The sequence below is a fragment of the Amblyomma mixtum genome, chromosome 3, assembly GCF_055824585.1.
Source record: "Amblyomma mixtum isolate Tamu chromosome 3, ASM5582458v1, whole genome shotgun sequence".
Taxonomy (NCBI): Eukaryota; Metazoa; Arthropoda; class Arachnida; order Ixodida; family Ixodidae; genus Amblyomma; species Amblyomma mixtum.
Window position 1 is genome coordinate 192,226,297 of NC_143014.1, and position 24,653 is coordinate 192,250,949.

At 49.6% G+C, this 24,653-nt stretch overlaps 2 protein-coding genes and 1 pseudogene across 2 annotated transcripts; all 3 read right to left on the reverse strand.

Moving 5' to 3' along the window:
• Positions 1–1,870: 1,870 nt before the first annotated feature.
• LOC149353086 (polyadenylate-binding protein-interacting protein 1-like) lies at positions 1,871–3,084 on the reverse strand (annotated as a pseudogene).
• Positions 3,085–12,462: 9,378 nt separating this feature from the next.
• LOC149353087 (polyadenylate-binding protein-interacting protein 1-like) lies at positions 12,463–13,661 on the reverse strand. Its single transcript, XM_089577277.1, has one exon. The coding sequence runs from the start codon at positions 13,639–13,641 to the stop codon at positions 12,463–12,465; it is 1,179 nt and encodes a 392-aa protein (XP_089433403.1). The 5' UTR covers positions 13,642–13,661.
• Positions 13,662–22,053: 8,392 nt separating this feature from the next.
• LOC149353088 (polyadenylate-binding protein-interacting protein 1-like) lies at positions 22,054–23,247 on the reverse strand. Its single transcript, XM_089577278.1, has one exon. It carries the CDS (start codon positions 23,245–23,247, stop codon positions 22,054–22,056), a length of 1,194 nt encoding a protein of 397 aa, XP_089433404.1.
• Positions 23,248–24,653: the final 1,406 nt, after the last annotated feature.

Here is a 24,653-nt window from a genome sequence, read left to right on the forward strand (position 1 = left end):
ATTGTTGTGCAGTGTTTCAAAAGCGGGTGAGAACATTTGTGTGCCGTATTTATTATTATTTGCGGCCATTCTGCACCACTTTAGCCATCAAAAGCCAAGCCAAGTACAAAGTCAACCACAAATTCGATAAATGTAAACAAACAAAATGGCTGACATGGCGGCGCGCGGACACGCGCCGAGCTTGGAAATGACTTCCGAAAGGTGAACTGCTCAGTTACGTCTTTAAATACCTTCGAGCTTAACAAACATGGCACGCCAGCCAGCAAGAATCACGCATCCCAAAATGACCGACGGTCGCGGGAAAGACGCTGCTTCGCGCTCGGCCGCTGCTGTAGGCTGCTGAGATCGAGAGTAATAGCTATCCACGACAGCCTCTAGTGTGAACAGATTCACACCAACATTAACTTTTTTTTTAGCAGAACTAAATAAATGCACTTTCTAGGTTTGGCAGTGTGCACATTATTTTTTCGCGTCGCTTGTTCCTGCTGCGTATCTGGTGTCCAGAGTTCGCATTCGGTTCGAGATCGAATGCGAATGAGTTCCCCTAACTCATTCGATGGCGAATGTCATTCGAACCTAATGACATTGCATGTTCCCGTGTAGCAGTCGATTAATGACATTAGGTGCTAATGTCAATCGATTCGAATGACATTAAATTTGCTAGTGTGACAGGGTTATAAGGCTATGAGAGACGCCGTAGTGGAGGGCTCCGGAAATTTCGACCACCTGGGGTTCTTTAACGTGCACTGACATCGCACAGTACACGGGCCTCGAATTTCTCCTCCAAAGAAATTCAGCCGCCGCGGCCGGGATCGCACCCGCGTCTTTCAGGCCAGCAGCCGAGCACCATAGCCACTGAGCCACCGCGGCGGCGGGTATAAGATGCGTTCGCTCGCTTGCCGGCTCCATCGTTATGCCGCCTGAAAAACAGAAAGGGAGGCTACGTCGGCTTGCCGAAGCGAGGAAATGACAACGGGCTTCGGAGACAGATGAAGAACGCGAACAGCGCCTTGCTAAGCGGCGCGCTCAAGACGCTGCTAGACGGGCGCACCGCGCCTCTATCGAAACCGAATCGTCTACAACCGGTGATGATCCCGAATGGAACGCTATGGATGCTTACGCAACCTACCATGTTTAACCAAAGCTAAACCTTAGCAACTTTTTTCAAGCACGCCTCCGAAGGACTAACTCGGGAATCGACACCCCTCACTAGACACTCAGAGCGTGCCAAGTGCGGGGAAATAGGAGCGCTCACCGAGTGATTTCCAGAGGAGGAACACCTCAGCAAATCTATAATACAGGCTTGATCAGACGATCTGCACACAAAGCCTCCTCAGCCGAACTGCCGGACGTCAGAAATCATTTTGAAGAGAGGTGAGATGGCCTGCAACGCAGTCTGGGCAGCATCCGGGTTGTTCAACCTGGTGACGACCCTACCCGAAGGGACGAACCGCAGCCGTGGTCTCGTGGCAGAGCACCCGCCTCGGCTTCGGGAGGTGGTGGGTTCGACTCCCGCCGCCGGCCGGGTACCCACCGGTTTTCTCATAATGGGTACAAGCTATGCCCCGGCCTGGTGCTCGGCTTCCCAGGGTTGCATTGCTTGGGAAAGGAGCCTGCGCCTTCAAATCCCGGCACTGTGGGCAAAGAGTCACGTGGACAAAGCGAAAGAGATGCAGAAAGCTTGTTTAGAAAAAAGGAAAAGCACAAAGTGGCACCACACTTTCCCCCCCAACCCCAATTCACACAAACATAGGGAGGAAAAAAATACAGTTAAGAAAACACTGGGTACTGTCCTGCACTTCCCCATCTTCGCACCTCTCGGCCAACCCACTCCACTCTGGTCCCCTCGCTTGCCGAGATGGAGAGAGCTTCACTGTCCCGACTCCTTGAGGAATTCTTCGCAGGCTGCCGCAATCTCATCGTCCATGTCGTCATTGCAGCAGTTGGTGGCGTAACCGCTTCCATCAGACATTTCGATGTTCCCCATCCATTCTGTGAGGAGGACCTCTTGGATAAACCTCTCCTCTTCACTGGAGACCGGCACGCCGTCGGGACCACAAGTAATGGGAAGGCTGTCATCCGCCTCGCCAGCCGATGCAGAGCTCGAAGACGACGAAGAGCGGCCCCAGTTCCTCTCACGAAGTTCGACGACATTCTTGACCATCAGCGCCGCGGTCGGGTCAATGTCCTTCTTGTGAGAGATCTCGCAGAGCTTCTCAAACACACTGTCGAGGGCACAACAGTCGGTTTCGGGTGAGCCCACCTTCTCATAGTCCTCCAGGCAGGCGCCAGTAAGTTTCAGCACCTGGATGGTGCATTTGATGTTCTCCTTGGTGAGCGACTGCAGAAGCGCGTGCATCATGTTGGGAATGGAGGCGGCCAGGTGCTTCACCTTGTAGGAGTGGGCCTTCCGCAGAAACACCATCTGAGAGAACAGTTCAGCAATGAACAGCAGCAACCCGCGCAGGTAGGCGTCGTCAAAATCACCGGACCCCAAGTCGTTTCGCTTGACGCACTCTTTGTGACACCGGTCTAGAAGCATGTTTGTAAAGTCCTCCTCCACGCCTCGAATGTGAAGGTTGCTCCCAAGATGGTTGCACAGGCGTGCCGCGCTATACCTGAAGTTAGCCTCTTTCAGTCCCTGTTGGAAGATAGTGTCGACCGCCTGACAGAGACCGCCAGCGTCGGTAATGCCGCTCAATATGCTTGTGACGTCTTCTATTTTGGAGTCGAACTCAGCAGGACACAGCGTGACGTCGTCAATGAAGCTGATGAGTTCCAGCATTGCATACTGGTTCGCGTCCTGTGACTGTGGTGAAGGTGGATAGGGTGGGCAGGGCTCTGCAGCTTCCTGTGGCAGAGGGACTCTGAAATGCCTTGGTACGAACACCGGGGCCTCTGGTGAAAGCGTGCTTTTCAGCACGAATGATGGCATGCTTTTATCGTCAGATCAGTCTGCCGACGCTGGCCCGCCTTTCGGTGATTGTCGTAGCAGCGTGACCGCTGGCCCGGGAACGACGCCGCTTGCTGTCTTCGGGGTACCGGAGTTCCTCCTTGAATCCATGTTCACCCGCGCTTCGGAGCTTGGCGGGGGGGGCCTTGCGATATGTCACCTCGGAAAAAGGCGCCCAGGGGAAGGCTGGCCTACCACAGGGAGTTCCCCTGACCAGGAGAAGACGTCGACAGCCGCCCCAAGACCAACGGCAAAAGCCCTGCAAAGGGAAGAACACGCAAACAATCACATTCTTCTTCTTCTTCTTCTTCTTCTCCACAGTAATCATGATACATACCCACGCGGGGGGATTGGCCAAGGTACGGTGGTGAATGCCAACGTAGTATATGTGCGGAAAAAAAAACTAAGTAGAATGGTAGAATGACTGAAATTAGAAAATATATTAATTGGTGAAATTTTAAATAAAATAAACAAATTAGATATGCGAAGAATAAAATAAATTACGCTTTTGGTACATGCGGTGGAATTTTATATGAAGTTAACACGGTAAGCGACCACTTGCAATAATGTAATCATGAAGGTAGCCGCAAATAGTGCTTAACGAGAATCCCGTGGCGCTCGCACCAAACTAGAGCAGAACTGGTAGAGACAAAGGGAGTCCTAACCTCGAAAGGCAGTTTTCTTCTTCTTCCTCTTAAACCATGGCACATCCTCTTCTTCTTCTTCTTCCTTTCAAGACGTGGCACTTACCCACATGGGGAGATTGGCCACGGTGTAGTGTAATAAACAAGGAAATTTGCGTAGGCGATTACGACAAAAATATCAGAGCCAAGCGGGAATTTTGAAAAATGTATCGATGAAAAACGACAGAAGATTATTTAAAGTTAAATAACAAAAAATATTTTGAAGAAAAAAAAAGAAAAGCTTCAAGAATTTTGAAAGAGTTAGCAAATAGACCTACCAGTTGCAATTATGTAATCATGGAGAACCCCACAAATTGCACCCAAGCAAATCCTTTTGAGCTCGCAACGAACGATAATAACACTGGCAGCGATAACAGGAGCCCAAACCTAGAGAGAGGGACCTCCAGGTAAATCTTTCTCTGAAGTGCGAACATTTGACAATATAGGAGGAAATGGTCTGAAGATTCAACGTCCCCTCATCAGCCACATAGGTTTGTTGGTGACCACACACAACTGCACAGATACAAATTTCAACTGGGAATACTGCATCACAACCGCGTCATTGATACCTTACACAGCCTTACAAGCACTGAAACCTGGAAATCACCAGCAGACTGAAATTCAGGACGGGATGTGTCACTGACCCGCCAAGAGCTGACCTTGCTAAGTAATCAGCAACCTCGTTTGAATGAATACCTGCATGGCCAGGAAAACAAACAAAACGGACCTCTTTTAAAGCAGATGAGACAAAAAATCGCAGGAAACGGCTCAAAAAATCTTTTGTGAAGTTTCAAGGGAGACTAAAACTGACAAACAATCAGCCAAGTATTCAAGAAGCGTAGCTTGTTGGGCCAGTTGGTGCATTGTAAGTGGGAAACCAGCGGAAAGGACGCGTTCACAGGCAGGAGAAGTACACAGGACAACGCTGGAAACACAACTGAAATATTCTACATTTATCGCCAACAACAGCACAGGGTGCACATGCGCGAGATCAAAACAACAAGAACAAAATTGATCAAGCGTTGAAAGATAGCATGTGGCACCTATGTCCCATTCATGAAACTGTACTCTTTTGCCGTGAACCTGACAGAGCTGTCGCTGACGCATCCAGAACCTAACTGCTTCATTTTGAAGGCTTCCAAGATTTCTCGTTCTGTCTGCGTTTTGCCGCGGCCGATGATTCTGACATTTTGGAACAGAAGGGTGCAGTCTTTGCAGTGGCAGCAATGTCTTGACAGATTTGCTGTGTTGCCTGGCTGTAGCGAAGTGCGGTGCTGCCTCATACGGTCGTTGACGCATTGACCTGTTTGACCTATGTAGGCCTTGCGACAGGACAGTGGAAGCGAGTAAAAAACATCGGTTGTGCATTTGGTGAACATGCTCTGGTGCTTGACATTACATTTCTTTTTACTGCGAAAGCAATACTGCGCTAGGTTTTGAGCCTTCAGCGTCGTCCCGGCGGTTCCACGTTTGACCTTTAGCTTGACCTCTGTTGTGGCGTTCATTGATGCGCTCTGACATAGACAGAGTTGTACACTGCGTTGATTTGGAGGAAAGAAAGGCGCCTTACCAACTCTGTGGTTTACTGGACACCTCAATAGCGCTTTAAGCTAATTCCGGCGTTCATTGATGCGCTCTGACATAGACAGCGTTGTAGACCGCGTTGATTTGGAGGAAAGGAAAGGCGCCTTACCAACTCTGTGGTTTAGTGGACACCTCAATAGCACTTTAAGCTAATTCCGGCGTTCCGTGCAGCACTCAGGCTTTCGCCTTTCACTACTGTAGTCGCTAAACTTGCTCGTAATTTGCTTTCGCAACCTTCCGGGCTTAACCAAGCTAAGCCTCTGCCAATTTTTTTTTAATTCCCACCAAACGGTGGGAGGAGCCGACCAACCTTTCAGCCAGTCCCGTGGCGGCTTGCCGCTGTTGTGTTTCTAACCCCCCCCCCCCCCCCCCAACTCTCTTTGTGTGTTCCCGTCACACCTGTCTCCACTTAGGCCATGCCCAGATGCAGTGCGTGTTTCTGCGAAAGTGGTCTTTCTTCATGCACGCGCTCCCATGCAACCTCCTGACAGGTGGAACCGAACACGAGGGACGCATTCGACTCTTGGATTCCACGTACCACCACTTCTGCCTAACTGCCACGACGTGTTTTCCGGAGTTCCCCTTAAACGGCACCCAAGGCAGCAGTATTGACCCTGCGACTTTGTGTGTGTGCATCTGTCAGGGTGACATGTCTCATCGCCTGCTGCCACCTGCGGAGACGAGCGTCTGCCAAGCGTCTGCCATTCAACCGCGCCTCGCTCTTTTGTCAACCGCGGGGTGACGCCGCAGCAGGTGTCCGCCTTTGGGGTATTTCCTTGGAACAAGATATGGAATCCACCTGGCCGGAAACGACTAGACCGACAACATGCGCTTCTGGACACTTCCGAGTATTCAAGGGCCTCAGCGGTTGAAGCGAGGTGACGACGCTGCAGGTGTTCGCCCTTGGCGTTTCCTCGAAACAAGATATGGAATCCACCTGGCCTGACGGGCCACTTCCGAGTACCCAGGGGCCTCAGCCGAGGAAGACGACGAAGCGGTGAACGACCTTGGAGCACCCGGCCCACGTTCCTTCCTCCTTCGGCACTGCGGCGGTGCTCCTGGACCCGATGCCTGGTGGGACACGCTACTAGCCCGGCAAAACATATCACCGCTCTGCTATCGGCGGAGTGATACGTAGTGATCGGCGAAAACGAAGAGTCCACGCATATTTTTATTTCCGTGGGCCTAATATGCAGCTATGTAGTCTCTGACTAGACCTATTGTTCACGGGAACCTAAAAGAAACAAAATAATAGCGAAATCAAGGTCGCCACGCGACTGCCAGAAAGGCATTCCATGCGTTGGTCGACTCCTTCCATCGTATGCGGGGTATTAAAAAAAAAGCGGGAGCCGGCCGTTAATTCGATTTAATTAGGGGAAAAGCCCACAGAGGGCAATAAATCGAAGTTTCTAAGAATACTGGGAACGTGTAGGTCGATTTTCAGCGGCAAGAAGACGAGTTCATATTCCTCTTCAGTGCACCTTTAAAGCACCATCAAAAACTAGCCAGTTAGCCCTTTTTCATCGTTTCTACTATTCATTTCCCTTAAGCGTCTACTCCCTGTTTTCAACTCTTCACAAAAAGTCAACAGGTGTCATACCCTTGCCCAAAAACACAACCATTTGCCCAGTCGTTCTTCATCCGAACAGCAAAAGATTGTAGCGGCCTTCCCAATGCCGCTCTAATAATAGATAAGCTTGCATTCAAAGATAAGCTTAAATCATTAAACACATTTTAGGTTTTCGTGTACCTTTCCTCTCTAACGTTGACCTATTGCACTTTGTTTTACTATGCGGTTTTTACTGTTCTCTAATCCGTTATTGAAGCGCTTCTTCCTGTCTTTTATTAATGTCTTGTTTTTCCTTTCTTTTCGAAAGCATTTGAGCGTTCTGCATTTTGATTTTCTGAGCTGTTTACCAGTTTTATTTGTATTTTGAACCTTGATGTTGCCATGGCACAGAATATGTTCGTTTTTTGTTGATATTTCTGCACACTCCACCCCTCATGTAATGCCCGTTGTTTGGGGTCTCTGAGGTACTAAAATAAATAAATAAATAAATAAATAAATAAATAAATAAATAAATAAATAATTAAACATGTAGAACGTAGAACTCAGTGAAATAAGGCAGCGGCTAACACGGCGAACGTACAAATTAGGGGACTACTTGACGCATCACAGACGAAAAAGCTTTCCATTTCTACGTCAAAAATGACATCTCGCCCTGTGAAAGCCCGAAAACGGACGTTCGGGAAATCGGGAAAATGTGCAAAGGCTTTAAGAAGGGGCGGGGGAGAGGGGGTGGTGGGCGGTCGCCCCTTAGGACCGCCTTTGTGGGTGGTACGCCGTAGTACGCCTATGGCTGCTGTAGGTCAGATCTAGGACTGCCTGAGTCAAGCGTGCCGTGAAAGCAGCTCCACGGTCAGCAATGATAACCGCAGCGGCGCCATGACACAGCACGATGTTGTGTAGAAAAAAGTGGCTACTTCGACAGCAGTTCGGTTTGCAAGTGCCGTTGTCTCAGCGTACCGCGTCAAATAACCGATCACGACAGCAATCCAAATTTCCAGTGGATGACTTCGGGAAAGGGCCGAGTAGGTCCATTCCTATTTGTTGCAAAGGCGTCTTCGGAGGCGCTATGGGGTGAAGAAATCCGGCGGGTTTGAAGGATGGAGTCTTGTTGGCAGTCGCGACAGGTTTTCACGTATGTCCGCACTGATAGAAGTAATCTGGGCCAGTAGTACCTCTGTCGAATACTTGCTAATGTACGACTGGTTCCCAGGTGGCCGGCAGATGGTTTGTGTGGCAAGCGCTCACGATATCGGGTCGCAGGTGTGTCGGGACTACGAGCAGAAATGTTACGGTCCGGCCTTTTTTTCTCCACATCCACATATATGGAGGGCATGTCGGCCAGGGTTCTGTTAAGGCGTTCCACCAAGCCATTTGTCTGTGGGTGGTCAGTGGCGGTCCCAGCGATTGGCTTTAGGGGGGGAAGGTGGGGGGGGGGGGCGGACCTCCGTGTACCAAAAAATAAATAAAATAAAAACAACGATTTTTTATTTACACTCTACTTGTACAAAAATTTTCCTGCACTTTGTTGATGAACAATCGTTGGCGAACGATAAGATGTTACACCATTACTCACGCTTCTAATGCTAACGGTTACGTGAACAATATTCATATGTAATGCATATCTATTTATGATTTATATATGAATGTTGCTCACGTAAACATTAACCTATATAATTCATATATATTTACGCGGCGGTCGAATTTTGATCTAAGAAAAATTCTAGCGGCCCGTATACTCTGCGATGTCAGTGCACGTTAAAGAACCACCGGTGGTTGAAATTTCCGGAGCCCTTTATTTCGACGTCCGTCATAACCCGAGTCCCTTTGTGACGTCAAACTCCCATAAAACACACTAACAAAACATATGTATTTATCTCAAATATTTAAATTTGAATAATAGTGCCAGTCATGACGCTCAAAAGTAACTGTAGGGGCACGGCAGGACCACGATACCTCGATGATCACGTACGAATTGCACTCCTATAACTACCGACCTGTTGTATAACTGGTAATGTTGTAAGACAGTATTAGCTTACAACGTGACTTACTAGGGGTAGAAATATGGTATGTAAAATGGTAATTGTGTTTAAAATATTGCTCAGTGTAAGTTCATGCACTTCCATAGACGCTCCAACTTAATACCACATAGCTACTGTATCTGTGGTTCTCGTTTACATGCTACTAAAGCTTAGAAATATCTCAGATTACACCTGTCTGACGCTCTTACGTGGTCAACACACATCAACCACACCACTGCAGCATCCAGCCGATCCCTTGGCACTCTTCAACGCTCAATGAAATTTGCCCCAGCACATGTAAAATTACTAGCCTACAGCACATAATGCGCCCCAAATTAGAATATGCAGCCGCCATTTGGGACTCACATGAGGAATACCTCTCTGAAAGCATAGAAACTATTCAAAATCCCGCCATTAGATATGTTCACTCCGATTATTCATCCTACAGAAGGGTAACCGATCGGAAAAACCGATCCAGCTTGCCATTATTACTCGATCTACACGTTTCGAGCGTTCTTGGAAACTTCGAATTATTGCCCTGTGCGACCAATTTCCCTAATTTAAATTTGATTGACGTCGGACTACCACATTTTTATTGCGAAAGCAATATTACGACCGGTTTCAGCTCTTCGCGTCGGGGCGGCCGCGAGGCACGTTTGATCTTGTGGGAATCCTGGCTTTCCGCCGTCCGTTGCTCGGCTGTTCCGGCTTCCCGCGTTGTTTCTCCTCTTTCCCTTGCTCCCGCCTCAGGCGGTGGAGAGGCGGCTGGGTGACTAATCACTGTCATTTAGCAACAGCTCCGCCCCGGCTCCCCAAGGGCCTTTGCCATTGGCGCCTTTTGGCGGGAATCCGGGACCCGCTCTGGGCGGCCGCGCACCGCGCGACCGTCCGAGCGGGGGCCTAGAGAGAGATCCCTCCGAGACAGCGTAAGGTGCGTACGTTACTGTTTGTCCGTGCCGGCCTTTGCCGTTCGGACCAGTGCTTACTCGAGCTCGCCCGCACGTGTCCTTTGACCTGCAGCGGCTCGAGCCTGTCCAGCGGGGTCCAGCGACCTCCGACAGGCGTACCTTGCGTTTATTGCCCACTCTCTCTCGCAACCGGCCCAACGGTCGACACGAGAGAGAGATCACAGCACTGCCGCGGGGACATTCTCCCGCAGCGGCGTGCTAGCGGCGCGCATTGCTCGAGTCGCTTCGTGCGCGCAGCGGAGCCTTGCTCCTCGCGCGCCCCCGGGACGGGGTGACGATTGAGTGTGTGTGTACTGCTGAAGGACGACGTGAATAAACGTCTCCTTTGTGAACTTGGAGGCCTATTTCTTTGCGGCGAATCGCTCTCCTCCCAACGGAGGTTGAGTTCACTGCATCGGTGTCCCAGTGTGTGGGTGGTGACGGCTGATCGGGGCCCTTGGCTCGCGCGAAGCTCGAACCCGCGGTGGGTGGTGGCCTGTGTCCACTTAGAAACCCACAATCTTGAAGGGCGGCGCGAGGCGCTGCCCTCGCCGCGCTCTCGCCAGCTGCGGAGTGTGGAGAGGAGGCTGTAGAACGAGGGAGACGGGGTATAAGGTGCTGGTTGGTTGGTTTATGGGGATTAACGTCCCAAACCGACTAATACCCCTGTCACACTAGCAAATTTAATGTCATTCGAACCTAATGGCTTTCGATGCATCGAATGTCATTCGGTCTCTTTCCGTGCTACACGGAGAAAAGTAATGTCATTCGAAAATGATGGCATCGACGATCAGAGAAAAAACAATAGTCCGACCGAACGTCATCAGCGCGCATAAAAGATGTTTGAAATTGTTGTGCAGTGTTTCAAAAGCGGGTGAGAACATTTGTGTGCCGTATTTATTATTATTTGCGGCCATTCTGCACCACTTTTAGCCATCAAAAGCCAAGCCAAGTACAAAGTCAACCACAAATCGGATAAATGTAAACAAACAAAATGGCTGACATGGCGGCGCGCAGACACGCGCGGAGCTTGGAAATGACTTCCAAAAGGTGAACTGCTCAGTTACGTCTTTAAGTACCTTCGAGCTTAACAAACATGGCACGCCAGCCAGCAAGAATCACGCATCCCAAAATGACCGACGGTCGCGGGAAAGACGCTGCTTCGCGCTCGGCCGCTGCTGTAGGCTGCTGAGATCGAGAGTAATAGCTATCCACGACAGCCTGGTGTGAACAGATTCACACCAACATTAACTTTTTTTTTAGCAGAACTAAATAAATGCACTTTCTAGGTTTGGCAGTGTGCACATTATTTTTTCGCGTCGCTGTTCCTGCTGCGTATCTGGTGTCCAGAGTTCGCATTCGGTTCGAGATCGAATGCGAATGAGTTCCCCTAACTCATTCGATGGCGAATGTCATTCGAACCTAATGACATTGCATGTTCCCGTGTAGCAGTCGATTAATGACATTAGGTGCTAATGTCAATCGATTCGAATGACATTAAATTTGCTAGTGTGACAGGGTTATAAAGCTATGAGAGACGCCGTAGTGGAGGGCTCCGGAAATTTCGACCACCTGGGGTTCTTTAACGTGCACTGACATCGCACAGTACACGGGCCTCGAATTTCTCCTCCAAAGAAATTCAGCCGCCGCGGCCGGGATCGAACCCGCGTCTTTCAGGCCACCAGCCGAGCACCATAGCCACTGAGCCACCGCGGTCGCGGGTATAAGATGCGTTCGCTCGCTTGCCGGCTCCATCGTTATGCCGCCTGAAAAGAGAAAGGGAGGCTACGTCGGCTTGCCGAAACCAGGAAATGACAACGGGCTTCGGAGACAGATGAAGAACGCGAACAGCGCCTTGCTAAGCGGCGCGCTCAAGACGCTGCTAGACGGGCGCACCGCGCCTCTATCGAAACCGAATCGTCTACAACCGGTGATGACCCCGAATGGAACGCTATGGATGCTTACGCAACCTACCATGTTTAACCAAAGCTAAACCTTAGCAACTTTTTTCAAGCACGCCTCCGAAGGACTAACTCGGGAATCGACACCCCTCACTAGACCCTCAGAGCGTGCCAAGTGCGGGAAAATAGGAGCGCTCACGGAGTGATTTCCAGAGGAGGAACACCTCAGCAAATCTATAATACAGGCTTGATCAGACGATCTGCACACAAAGCCTCCTCAGCCGAACTGCCGGACGTCAGAAATCATTTTGAAGAGAGGTGAGATGGCCTGCAACGCAGTCTGGGCAGCATCCGGGTTGTTCAACCTGGTGACGACCCTACCCGAAGGGACGAACCGCAGCCGTGGTCTCGTGGCAGAGCACCCGCCTCGGCTTCGGGAGGTGGTGGGTTCGACTCCCGCCGCCGGCCGGGTACCCACCGGTTTTCTCATAATGGGTACAAGCTATGCCCCGGCCTGGTGCTCGGCTTCCCAGGGTTGCATTGCTTGGGAAAGGAGCCTGCGCCTTCAAATCCCGGCGCTGAGGGCAAAGAGTCACGTGGACAAAGCGAAAGAGATGCAGAAAGCTTGTTTAGAAAAAAGGAAAAGCACAAAGTGGCACCACACTTTCCCCCCCAACCCCAATTCACACAAACAGGGAGGAAAAAATACAGTTAAGAAAACACTGGGTACTGTCCTGCACTTCCCCATCTTCGCACCTCTCGGCCAACCCACTCTGGTCCCCTCTCTTGCCGAGATGGAGAGAGCTTCACTGTTCCGATTCCTTGAGGAATTCTTCGTAGGCTGCCGCAATCTCATCGTCCATGTCGTCATTGCAGCAGTTGGTGGCGTAACCGCTTCCATCAGACATTTCGATGTTCCCCATCCGTTCTGTGAGGAGGACCTCTTGGATAAACCTCTCCTCTTCACTGGAGACCGGCACGCCGTCGGGACCACAAGTAATCGGAAGGCTGTCATCCGCCTGGCCAGCCGATGCGGAGCTCGAAGACGACGAAGAGCGGCCCCAGTTCCTCTCACGAAGTTCGAGGACATTCTTGACCATCAGCGCCGCGGTCGGGTCAATGTCCTTCTTGTGAAAGATCTCGCAGAGCTTCTCAAACACACTGTAGAGGGCACAACAGTCGGTTTCGGGTGAGCCCACCTTCTCATAGTCCTCCAGGCAGGCGCCAGTAAGTTTCAGCACCTGGATGGTGCATTTGATGTTCTCCTTGGTGAGCGACTGCAGAAGCGCGGGCATCATGTTGGGAATGCAGGCGGCCAGGTGCTTCACCTTGTAGGAGTGGGCCTTCCGCAGAAACACCATCTGAGAGAACAGTTCAGCAATGAACAGCAGCAACCCGCGCAGGTAGGCGTCGTCAAAATCACCGGACCCCAAGTCGTTTCGCTTGACGCACTCTTTGTGACACCGGTCAAAGTCCTCCTCCACGCCTCGAATGTGAAGGTTGCTCCCAAGATGTTTGCACAGGCGTGCCGCGCTATACCTGAAGTTAGCCTCTTTCAGTCCCTGTTGGAAGATAGTGTCGACCACCTGACAGAGACCGCCAGCGTCGGTAATGCCACTCAATATGCTTGTGACGTCTTCTATTTTGGAGTCGAACTCAGCAGGACACAGCGTGACGTCGTCAATGAAGCTGATGAGTTCCAGCATTGCATACTGGTTCGCGTCCTGTGACTGTGGTGAAGGTGGATAGGGTGGGCAGGGCTCTGCAACTTCTTGTGGCAGAGGGACTCTGAAATGCCTTGGTACGAACACCGGGGCCTCTGGTGAAAGCGTGCTTTTCAGCACGAATGATGGCATGCTTTTATCTTCAGAGCAGTCTGCCGACGCTGGCCCGCCTTTCGGTGATTGTCGTAGCAGCGTGACCGCTGGCCCGGGAACGACGCCGCTTGCTGTCTTCGGGGTACCGGAGTTCCTCCTTGAATCCATGTTCACCCGCGCTTCGGAGCTTGGCGGGGGGGCCTTGCGATGTCACCTCGGAAAAAGGCGCCCAGGGGAAGGCTGGCCTACCACAGGGAGTTCCCCTGACCAGGAGAAGACGTCGACAGCCGCCCCAAGACCAACGGCAAAAGCCCTGCAAAGGGAAGAACACGCAAACAATCACATTCTTCTTCTTCTTCTTCTTCTCCACAGTAATCATGATACATACCCACGCGGGGGGATTGGCCAAGGTACGGTGGTGAATGCCAACGTAGTATATTTGCGGCAAAAAAAAAACTAAGTAGAATGGTAGAATGACTGAAATTAGAAAATATATTAATTGGTGAAATTTTTAAATAAAGTAAACAAACTAGATATGCGAAGAATAAAATAAATTACGCTTTTGGGACATGCGGTGGAATTTTATATCGAGTTAACACGGTAAGCGACCATTTACAATAATGTAATCATGAAGGTAGCCGCAAATAGTGCTTAACGAGAATCCCGTGGCGCTCGCACCAAACTAGAGCAGAACTGGTAGAGACAAAGGGAGTCCTAACCTCGAAAGGCAGTTTTCTTCTTCTTCCTCTTAAACCATGGCACATCCTCTTCTTCTTCTTCCTTTCAAGACGTGGCACATACCCACATGGGGAGATTGGCCACGGTGTAGTGTAATAAACAAGGAAATTTGCGTAGGCGATTACGACAAAAATATCAGAGCCAAGCGGGAATTTTGAAAAATGTATCGATGAAAAACGACAGAAGATTATTTAAAGTTAAATAACAAAAAATATTTTGAAGAAAAAAAAGAAAAGCTTCAAGAATTTTGAAAGAGTTAGCAAATAGACCTACCAGTTGCAATTATGTAATCAAGGAGAACCCCACAAATTGCACCCAAGCAAATCCTTTTGAGCTCGCAACGAACGATAATAACACTGGCAGCGATAACAGGAGCCCAAACCTAGAGAGAGGGACCTCCAGGTAAATCTTTCTCTGAAGTGCGAACATTTGACAATATAGGAGGAAATGGTCTGAAGATTCAACGTCCCCTCATCAGCCACATAGGTTTGTTGGTGACCACACACAACTGCACAGATACAAATTTCAACTGGGAATACTGCATCGCAACCGCGTCATTGATACCTTACACAGCCTTACAAGCACTGAAACCTGGAAATCACCAGCAGACTGAAATCCGGGACGGGATGTGTCACTGACCCGCCAAGAGCTGACCTTGCTAAGTAATCAGCAACCTCGTTTGAATGAATACCTGCATGGCCAGGAAAACAAACAAAACGAACCTCTTTTAAAGCAGATGAGACAAAAAATCGCAGGAAAATGCTCAAAAAATCGTTTGTGAAGTTTCAAGGGAGACTAAAACTGACAAACAATCAGCCAAGTATTCAAGAAGCGTAGCTTGTTGGGCCAGTTGGTGCATTGTAAGTGCGAAACCAGCGGAAAGGACGCGTTCACAAGCAGGAGAAGTACACAGGACAACGCTGGAAACACAACTGAAATATTCTACATTTATCGCCAACAACAGAACAGGGTGCACATGCGCGAGATCAAAACAAGAACAAAATTGATCAAGCGTTGAAAGATAGCATGTGGCAACCTATGTCCCATTCATGAAACTGTACTCTTTTGCCGTGAACCTGACAGAGCTGTCGCTGACGCATCCAGAACCTAACTGCTTCATTTTGAAGGCTTCCAAGATTTCTCGTTCTGTCTGCGTTTTGCCGCGGCCGATGATTCTGACATTTTGGAACAGAAGGGTGCAGTCTTTGCAGTGGCTGCAATGTCTTGGCAGATTTGCTGTGTTGCCTGGCTGTAGCGAAGTGCGGTGCTGCCTCATACGGTCGTTGACGCATTGACCTGTTTGACCTATGTAGGCCTTGCGACAGGACAGTGGAAGCGAGTAAAAAACATCGGTTGTGCATTTGGTGAACATGCTCTGGTGCTTGACATTACATTTCTTTTTACTGCGAAAGCAATACTGCACTAGGTTTTGAGCCTTCAGCGTCGTCCCGGCGGTTCCACGTTTGACCTTTAACTTGACCTCTGTTGTGGCGTTCATTGATGCGCTCTGACATAGACAGAGTTGTACACTGCGTTGATTTGGAGGAAAGGAAAGGCGCCTTACCAACTCTGTGGTTTAGTGGACACCTCAATAGCACTTTAAGCTAATTCCGGCGTTCCGTGCAGCACTCAGGCTTTCGCCTTTCACTACTGTAGTCGCTAAACTTGCTCGTAATTTGCTTTCGCAACCTTCCGGGCTTAACCAAGCTAAGCCTCTGCCAATTTTTTTTTAATTCCCATCAAACGGTGGGAGGAGCCGACCAACCTTTCAGCCAGTCCCGTGGCGGCTTGCCGCTGTTGTGTTTCTACCCCCCCCCCCACCCCAACTCTCTTTGTGTGTTCCCGTCACACCTGTCTCCACTTAGGCCATGCCCAGATGCAGTGCGTGTTTCTGCGAAAGTGGTCTTTCTTCATGCACGCGCTCCCATGCAACCTCCTGACAGGTGGAACCGAACACGAGGGACGCATTCGACTCTTGGATTCCACGTACCACCACTTCTGCCTAACTGCCACGACGTGTTTTCCGGAGTTCCCCTTAAACGGCACCCAAGGCAGCAGTATTGACCCTGCGACTTTGTGTGTGTGCATCTGTCAGGGTGACATGTCTCATCGCCTGCTGCCACCTGCGGAGACGAGCGTCTGCCAAGCGTCTGCCGTTCAACCGCGCCTCGCTCTTTTGTCAACCGCGGGGTGACGCCGCAGCAGGTGTCCGCCTTTGGGGCATTTCCTTGGAACAAGATATGGAATCCACCTGGCCGGAAACAACTAGACCGACAACATGCCCTTCTGGACACTTCCGAGTATTCAAGGGCCTCAGCGGCTGAAGCGAGGTGACGACGCTGCAGGTGTTCGCCCTTGGCGTTTCCTCGAAACAAGATATGGAATCCACCTGGCCTGACGGGCCACTTCCGAGTACCCATGGGCCTCAGCCGAGGAAGACGACGAAGCGGTGAACGACCTTGGAGCACCCGGCCCACGTTCCTTCCTCCTTCGGCACTGCGGCGGTGCTCCTGGACCCGATGCCTGGTGGGACACGCTACTAGCCCGGCAAAACATATCACCGCTCTGCTATCGGCGGAGTGATACGTAGTGATCGGCGAAAGCGAAGAGTCCACGCATATTTTTATTTCCGTGGGCCTAATTTGCAGCTATGTAGTCTCGTACTAGACCTATTTGTTCACGGAAACCTAAAAGAAACAAAATAACAGCGAAATCATGGTCGCCACGCGACTGCCAGAAAGGCATTCCATGCGTTGGTCGACTCCTTCCATCGTATGCGGGGTATTAAAAAAAAAGCGGGAGCCGGCCGTTAATTCGATTTAATTAGGGAAATAGGCAACAGAGGGAAATAAATCGAAGTTTCTAAGAATGCTGGGAACGTGTAGGTCGATTTTCAGCGGCAAGAAGACGAGTTCATATTCCTCTTCAGTGCACCTTTAAAGCACCATCAAAAACTAGCCAGTTTAGCCCTTTTTCATCGTTTCTACTATTCATTTCCCTTAAGCGTCTACTCCCTGTTTTCAACTCTTCACAAAAAGTCAACAGGTGTCATACCCTTGCCCAAAAACACAACCATTTGCCCAGTCGTTCTTCATCCGAACAGCAAAAGATTGGAGCGGCCTTCCCAATGCCGCTGTAATAATAGATAAGCTTGCATTCAAAGATAAGCTTAAATCATTAAACACATTTTAGGTTTTCGTGTACCTTTCCTCTCTAACGTTGACCTATTGCACTTTGTTTTACTATGCGGTTTTTACTGTTCTCTAATCCGTTATTGAAGCGCTTCTTCCTGTCTTTTATTAATGTCTTGTTTTTCCTTTCTTTTCGAAAGCATTTGAGCGTTCTGCATTTTGATTTTCTGAGCTGTTTACCAGTTTTATTTGTATTTTGAACCTTGATGTTGCCATGGCACAGAATATGTTCGTTTTTTGTTGATATTTCTGCACACTCCACCCCTCATGTAATGCCCGTTGCTTGGGGTCTCTGAGGTACTAAAATAAATAAATAAATAAATAAACCTGTAGAACGTAGAACTCAGTGAAATAAGGCAGCGGCTAACACGGCGAACGTACAAATTAGGGGACTACTTGACGCATCACAGACGAAAAAGCTTTCCATTTCTACGTCAAAAATGACATCTCGCCCTGTGAAAGCCCGAAAACGGACGTTCGGGAAATCGGGAAAATGTGCAAAGGCTTTAAGAAGGGGCGGGGGAGGGGGGGGTGGGCGGTCGCCCCTTAGGACCGCCTTTGTGGGTGGTACGCCGTAGTACGCCTATGGCTGCTGTAGGTCAGATCTAGGACTGCCTGAGTCAAGCGTGCCGTGAAAGCAGCTCCACGGTCAGCAATGATAACCGCAGCGGCGCCATGACACAGCACGATGTTTTGTAGAAAAAAGTGGCTACTTCGACAGCAGTTCCGTTTGCAAGTGCCGTTGTCTCAGCGTACCGCGTCAAATAACCGATCACGACAGCAATCCAAATTTCCAGTGGATGACTTCGGGAATGGGCCGAGTAGGTCCATTCCTATTTGTTAGAAAGGTGTCTTCGGAGGCGCTATGGGGTGAAGAAATCCGGCGGGTTTGAAGGATGGAGTCTTGTTGGCAGTCGCGACAGGTTTTGACGTATGTCCGCACTGATAGAAGTAATCTGGGCCAGTAGTACCTCTGTCGAATACTTGCTAATGTACGACTGGTTCCCAGGTGGCCGGCAGATGGTTTGTGTGGCAAGCGCTCACGATATCGGGTCGCAGGTGTGTCGGGACTACGAGCAGAAATGTTACGGTCCGGCCTTTTTTTCTCCACATCCACATATATGGAGGGCATGTCGGCCAGGGTTCTGTTAAGGCGTTCCACTAAGCCATTTGTCTGTGGGTGGTCAGTGGCGGTCCCAGCGATTGGCTTTAGGGGGGGAAGGGGGGGTGGGGCGGACCTCCGTGTACCAAAAAAAATAAATAAAAACAACGATTTTTTATTTACACTGTACAACAATTTTCCTGCACTTTGTTGATGAAAAATTGATGGCGAACGATAAGATGTTACACCATTACTCACGCTTCTAATGCTAACGGTTACGTGAACCATATTCATATGTAATGCATATCTATTTATGATTTATATATGAATGTTGCTCACGTAACCATTAACCTATATAATTCATATATATTTACGCGGCGGTCGAATTTTGATCTAAGAAAAATTCTAGCGGCCCGTATATTCTGCGATGTCAGAGCTCGTTAAATAACCACCGGTGGTTGAAATTTCCGGAGCCCTTTATTTCGACGTCCGTCATAACCCGAGTCCCTTTGTGACGTCAAACTCCCATAAAACACACTAACAAAACATATGTATTTATCTCAAATATTTAAATTTGAATAATAGTGCCAGTCATGACGCTCAACAGTAACTGTAGGGGCACGGCAGGACCACGATACCTCGATGATCACGTACGAATTACACTCCAATAACTACCGACCTGTTGTATAACTGGTAATGTTGTAAGACAGTATTAGCTTACAACGTGACTTACTAGGTGTAGAAATATGGTGTGTAAAATGGTAAATGTGTTTAAAATATTGCTAAGTGTAAGTTCATGCACTTCCATAGACGCTCCAACTTAATACCAGATAGCTACTGTATCTGTGGTTCTCGTTTACATGCTACTAAAGCTTAGAAATATCTCAGATTACACCTGTCTGACGCTCTTACGTGGTCAACACACATCAACCACACCACTGCAGCATCCAGCCGATCCCTTGGCACTCTTCAACGCTCAATGAAGTTTGCCCCAGCACATGTAAAATTACTAGCCTACAGCACATAATGCGCCCCAAATTAGAATATGCAGCCGCCATTTGGGACTCACATGAGGAATACCTCTCTGAAAGCATAGAAACTATTCAAAATCCCGCCATTAGATATGTTCACTCCGATTATTCAACCTACAGAAGTGTAACCGATCGGAAGAACCGATCCAGCTTGCCATTATTACTCGATCTACACGTATCGAGCGTTCTTGGAAACTTATAATTATTGCCCTGTGCGACCAATTTCCCTAATTTAAATTTGATTGACGTCGGACTACCACATTTTTATTGCGAAAGCAATATTACGACCGGTTTCAGCTCTTCGCGTCGGGGCGGCCGCGAGGCACGTTTGATCTTGAAGGGCGGCGCGAGGCGCTGCCCTCGCCGCGCTCTCGCCAGCTGCGGAGTGTGGAGAGGAGGCTGTAGAACGAGGGAGAGGGGGTATAAGGTGCTGGTTGGTTGGTTGGTTTATGGGGTTTAGCGTCCCTAATACCCCTGTCACACTAGCAAATTTAATGTCATTCGAACCTAATGGCATTCGATGCATCGAATGTCATTCGGTCTCTTTCCGTGCTACACGGAGAAAAGTAATGTCATTCGAAAATGATGGCATCGACGATCAGAGAAAAAACAATAGTCCGACCGAACGTCATCAGCGCGCATAAAAGATGTTTGAAATTGTTGTGCAGTGTTTCAAAAGCGGGTGAGAACATTTGTGTGCCGTATTTATTATTATTTGCGGCCATTCTGCACCGCTTTAGCCATCAAAAGCCAAGCCAAGTACAAAGTCAACCACAAATCCGATAATTGTAAACAAACAAAATGGCTGACATGGCGGCGCGCGGACACGCGCGGAGCTTGGAAATGACTTCCAAAAGGTGAACTGCTCAGTTACGTCTTTAAGTACCTTCGAGCTTAACAAACATGGCACGCCAGCCAGCAAGAATCACGCATCCCAAAATGACCGACGGTCGCGGGAAAGACGCTGCTTCGCGCTCGGCCGCTGCTGTAGGCTGCTGAGATCGAGAGTAATAGCTATCCACGACAGCCTGGTGTGAACAGATTCACACCAACATTAACTTTTTTTTAGCAGAACTAAATAAATGCACTTACTAGGTTTGGCAGTGTGCACATTATTTTTTCGCGTCGCTTGTTCCTGCTGCGTATCTGGTGTCCAGAGTTCGCATTCGGTTCGAGATCGAATGCGAATGAGTTCCCCTAACTCATTCGATGGCGAATGTCATTCGAACCTAATGACATTGCATGTTCCCGTGTAGCAGTCGATTAATGACATTAGGTGCTAATGTCAATCGATTGGAATGACATTAAATTTGCTAGTGTGACAGGGTTATAAGGCTATGAGAGACGCCGTAGTGGAGGGCTCCGGAAATTTCGACCACCTGGGGTTCTTTAACGTGCACTGACATCGCACAGTACACGGGCCTCGAATTTCTCCTGCAAAGAAATTCAGCCGCCGCGGCCGGGATCGAACCCGCGTCTTTCAGGCCAGCAGCCGAGCACCATAGCCACTGAGCCACCGCGGCGGCGGGTATAAGATGCGTTCGCTCGCTTGCCGGCTCCATCGTTATGCCGCCTGAAAAACAGAAAGGGAGGCTACGTCGGCTTGCCGAAGCCAGGAAATGACAACGGGCTTCGGACACAGATGAAGAACGCGAACAGCGCCTTGCTAAGCGGCGCGCTCAAGACGCTGCTAGACGGGCGCACCGCGCCTCTATCGAAACCGAATCGTCTACAACCGGTGATGATCCCGAATGGAACGCTATGGATGCTTACGCAACCTACCATGTTTAACCAAAGCTAAACGTTAGCAACTTTTCTCAAGCACGCCTCCGAAGGACTAACTCGGGAATCGACACCCCTCACTAGACACTCAGAGCGTGCCAAGTGCGGGGAAATAGGAGCGCTCACCGAGTGATTTCCAAAGGAGGAACACCTCAGCAAATCTATAATACAGGCTTGATCAGACGATCTGCACACAAAGCCTCCTCAGCCGAACTGCCGGACGTCAGAAATCATTTTGAAGAGAGGTGAGATGGCCTGCACCGCAGTCTGGGCAGCATCCGGGTTGTTCAACCTGGTGACGACCCTACCCGAAGGGACGAACCGCAGCCGTGGTCTCGTGGCAGAGCACCCGCCTCGGCTTCGGGAGGTGGTGGGTTCGACTCCCGCCGCCGGCCGGGTACCCACCGGTTTTCTCATAATGGGTACAAGCTATGCCCCGGCCTGGTGCTCGGCTTCGCAGGGTTGCATTGCTTGGGAAAGGAGCCTGCGCCTTCAAATCCCGGCGCTGAGGGCAAAGAGTCACGTGGACAAAGCGAAAGAGATGCAGAAAGCTTGTTTAGAAAAAAGGAAAAGCACAAAGTGGCACCACACTTTCCCCCCCAACCCCAATTCACACAAACATAGGGAGGAAAAAAATACAGTTAAGAAAACACTGGGTACTGTCCTGCACTTCCCCATCTTCGCACCTCTCGGCCAACCCACTCTGGTCCCCTCTCTTGCCGAGATGGAGAGAGCTTCACTGTCCCGATTTCTTGAGGAATTCTTCGTAGGCTGCCGCAATCTCATCGTCCATGTCGTCATTGCAGCAGTTGTTGGCGTAACCGCTTCCATCAGACATTTCGATGTTCCCCATCCGTTCTGTGAGGAGGACCTCTTGGATAAACCTCTCCTCTTCACTGGAGACCGGCACGCCGTCGGGACCACAAGTAATGGGAAGGCTGTCATCCGCCTGGCCAGCCGATGCGGTGCTCGAAGACGACGAAGAGCGGCCCCAGTTCCTCTCACGAAGTTCGAGGACATTCTTGACCATCAGCGCCGCGGTCGGGTCAATGTCCTTCTTGTGAGAGATCTCGCAGAGCTTCTCAAACACACTGTCGAGGGCACAACAGTCGGTTTCGGGTGAGCCCACCTTCTCATAGTCCTCCAGGCAGGCGCCAGTAAGTTTCAGCACCTGGATGGTGCATTTGATGTTCTCCTTGGTGAGCGACTGCAGAAGCGCGTGCATCATGTTGGGAATGGAGGCGGCCAGGTGCTTCACCTTGTAGGAGTGGGCCTTCCGCAGAAACACCATCTGAGAGAACAGTTCAGCAATGAACAGCAGCAACCCGCGCAGGTAGGCGTCGTCAAAATCACCGGACCCCAAGTCGTTTCGCTTGACGCACTCTTTGTGACACCGGTCTAGAAGCATGTTTGTAAAGTCCTCCTCCACGCCTCGAATGTGAAGGTTGCTCCCAAGATGGTTGCACAGGCGTGCCGCGCTATACCTGAAGTTAGCCTCTTTCAGTCCCTGTTGGAAGATAGTGTCGACCACCTGACAGAGACCGCCAGCGTCGGTAATGCCACTCAATATGCTTGTGACGTCTTCTATTTTGGAGTCGAACTCAGCAGGACACAGCGTGACGTCGTCAATGAAGCTCATGAGCTCCAGCATTGCATACTGGTTCGCGTCCTGTGACTGTGGTGAAGGTGGATAGGGTGGGCAGGGCTCTGCAACTTCCTGTGGCAGAGGGACTCTGAAATGCCTTGGTACGAACACCGGGGCCTCTGGTGAAAGCGTGCTTTTCAGCACGAATGATGGCATGCTTTTATCGTCAGAGCAGTCTGCCGACGCTGACCCGCCTTTCGGTGATTGTCGTAGCAGTGTGACCGCTGGCCCGGGAACGACGCCGCTTGCTGTCTTCGGGGTACCGGAGTTCCTCCTTGAATCCATGTTCACCCGCGATTCGGAGCTTGGCGGGGGGGCCTTGCGATGTCACCTCGGAAAAAGGCGCCCAGGGGAAGGCTGGCCTACCACAGGGAGTTCCCCTGACCAGGAGAAGACGTCGACAGCCGCCCGAAGACCAACGGCAAAAGCCCTGCAAAGGGAAGAACACGCAAACAATCACATTCTTCTTCTTCTTCTTCTTCTCCACAGTAATCATGATACATACCCACGCGGGGGGATTGGCCAACGTACGGTGGTGAATGCCAACGTAGTATATGTGCGGAAAAAAAAACTAAGTAGAATGGTAGAATGACTGAAATTAGAAAATATATTAATTGGTGAAATTTTAAAATAAAATAAACAAATTAGATATGCGAAGAATAAAATAAATTACGCTTTTGGGACATGCGGTGGAATTTTATATGGAGTTAACACGGTAAGCGACCACTTGCAATAATGTAATCATGAAGGTAGCCGCAAATAGTGCTTAACGAGAATCCCGTGGCGCTCGCACCAAACTAGAGCAGAACTGGTAGAGACAAAGGGAGTCCTAACCTCGAAAGGCAGTTTTCTTCTTCTTCCTCTTAAACCATGGCACATCCTCTTCTTCTTCTTCTTCCTTTCAAGACGTGGCACATACCCACATGGGGAGATTGGCCACGGTGTAGTGTAATAAACAAGGAAATTTGCGTAGGCGATTACGACAAAAATATCAGAGCCAAGCGGGAATTTTGAAAAATGTATCGATGAAAAACGACAGAAGATTATTTAAAGTTAAATAACAAAAAATATTTTGAAGAAAAAAAAGAAAAGCTTCAAGAATTTTGAAAGAGTTAGCAAATAGACCTACCAGTAGCAATTATGTAATCATGGAGAACCCCACAAACTGCACCCAAGCAAATCCTTTTGAGCTCGCAACGAACGATAATAACACTGGCAGCGATAACAGGAGCCCAAACCTAGAGAGAGGGACCTCCAGGTAAATCTTTCTCTGAAGTGCGAACATTTGAGAATATAGGAGGAAATGGTCTTAAGATTCAACGTCCCCTCATCAGCCACATAAGTTTGTTGGTGACCACACACAACTGCACAGATACAAATTTCAACTGGGAATAGTGCATCACAACCGCGTCATTGATACCTTACACAGCCTTACAAGCACTGAAACCTGGAAATCACCAGCAGACTGAAATTCGGGACGGGATGTGTCACTGACCCGCCAAGAGCTGACCTTGCTAAGTAATCAGCAACCTCGTTTAATGAATACCTGCAAAGCCAGGAAAACAAACAAAACGGACCTCTTTTAAAGCAGATGAGACAAAAAATCGCAGGAAACGGCTCAAAAAATCTTTTGTGAAGTTTCAAGGGAGACTAAAACTGACAAACAATCAGCCAAGTATTCAAGAAGCGTA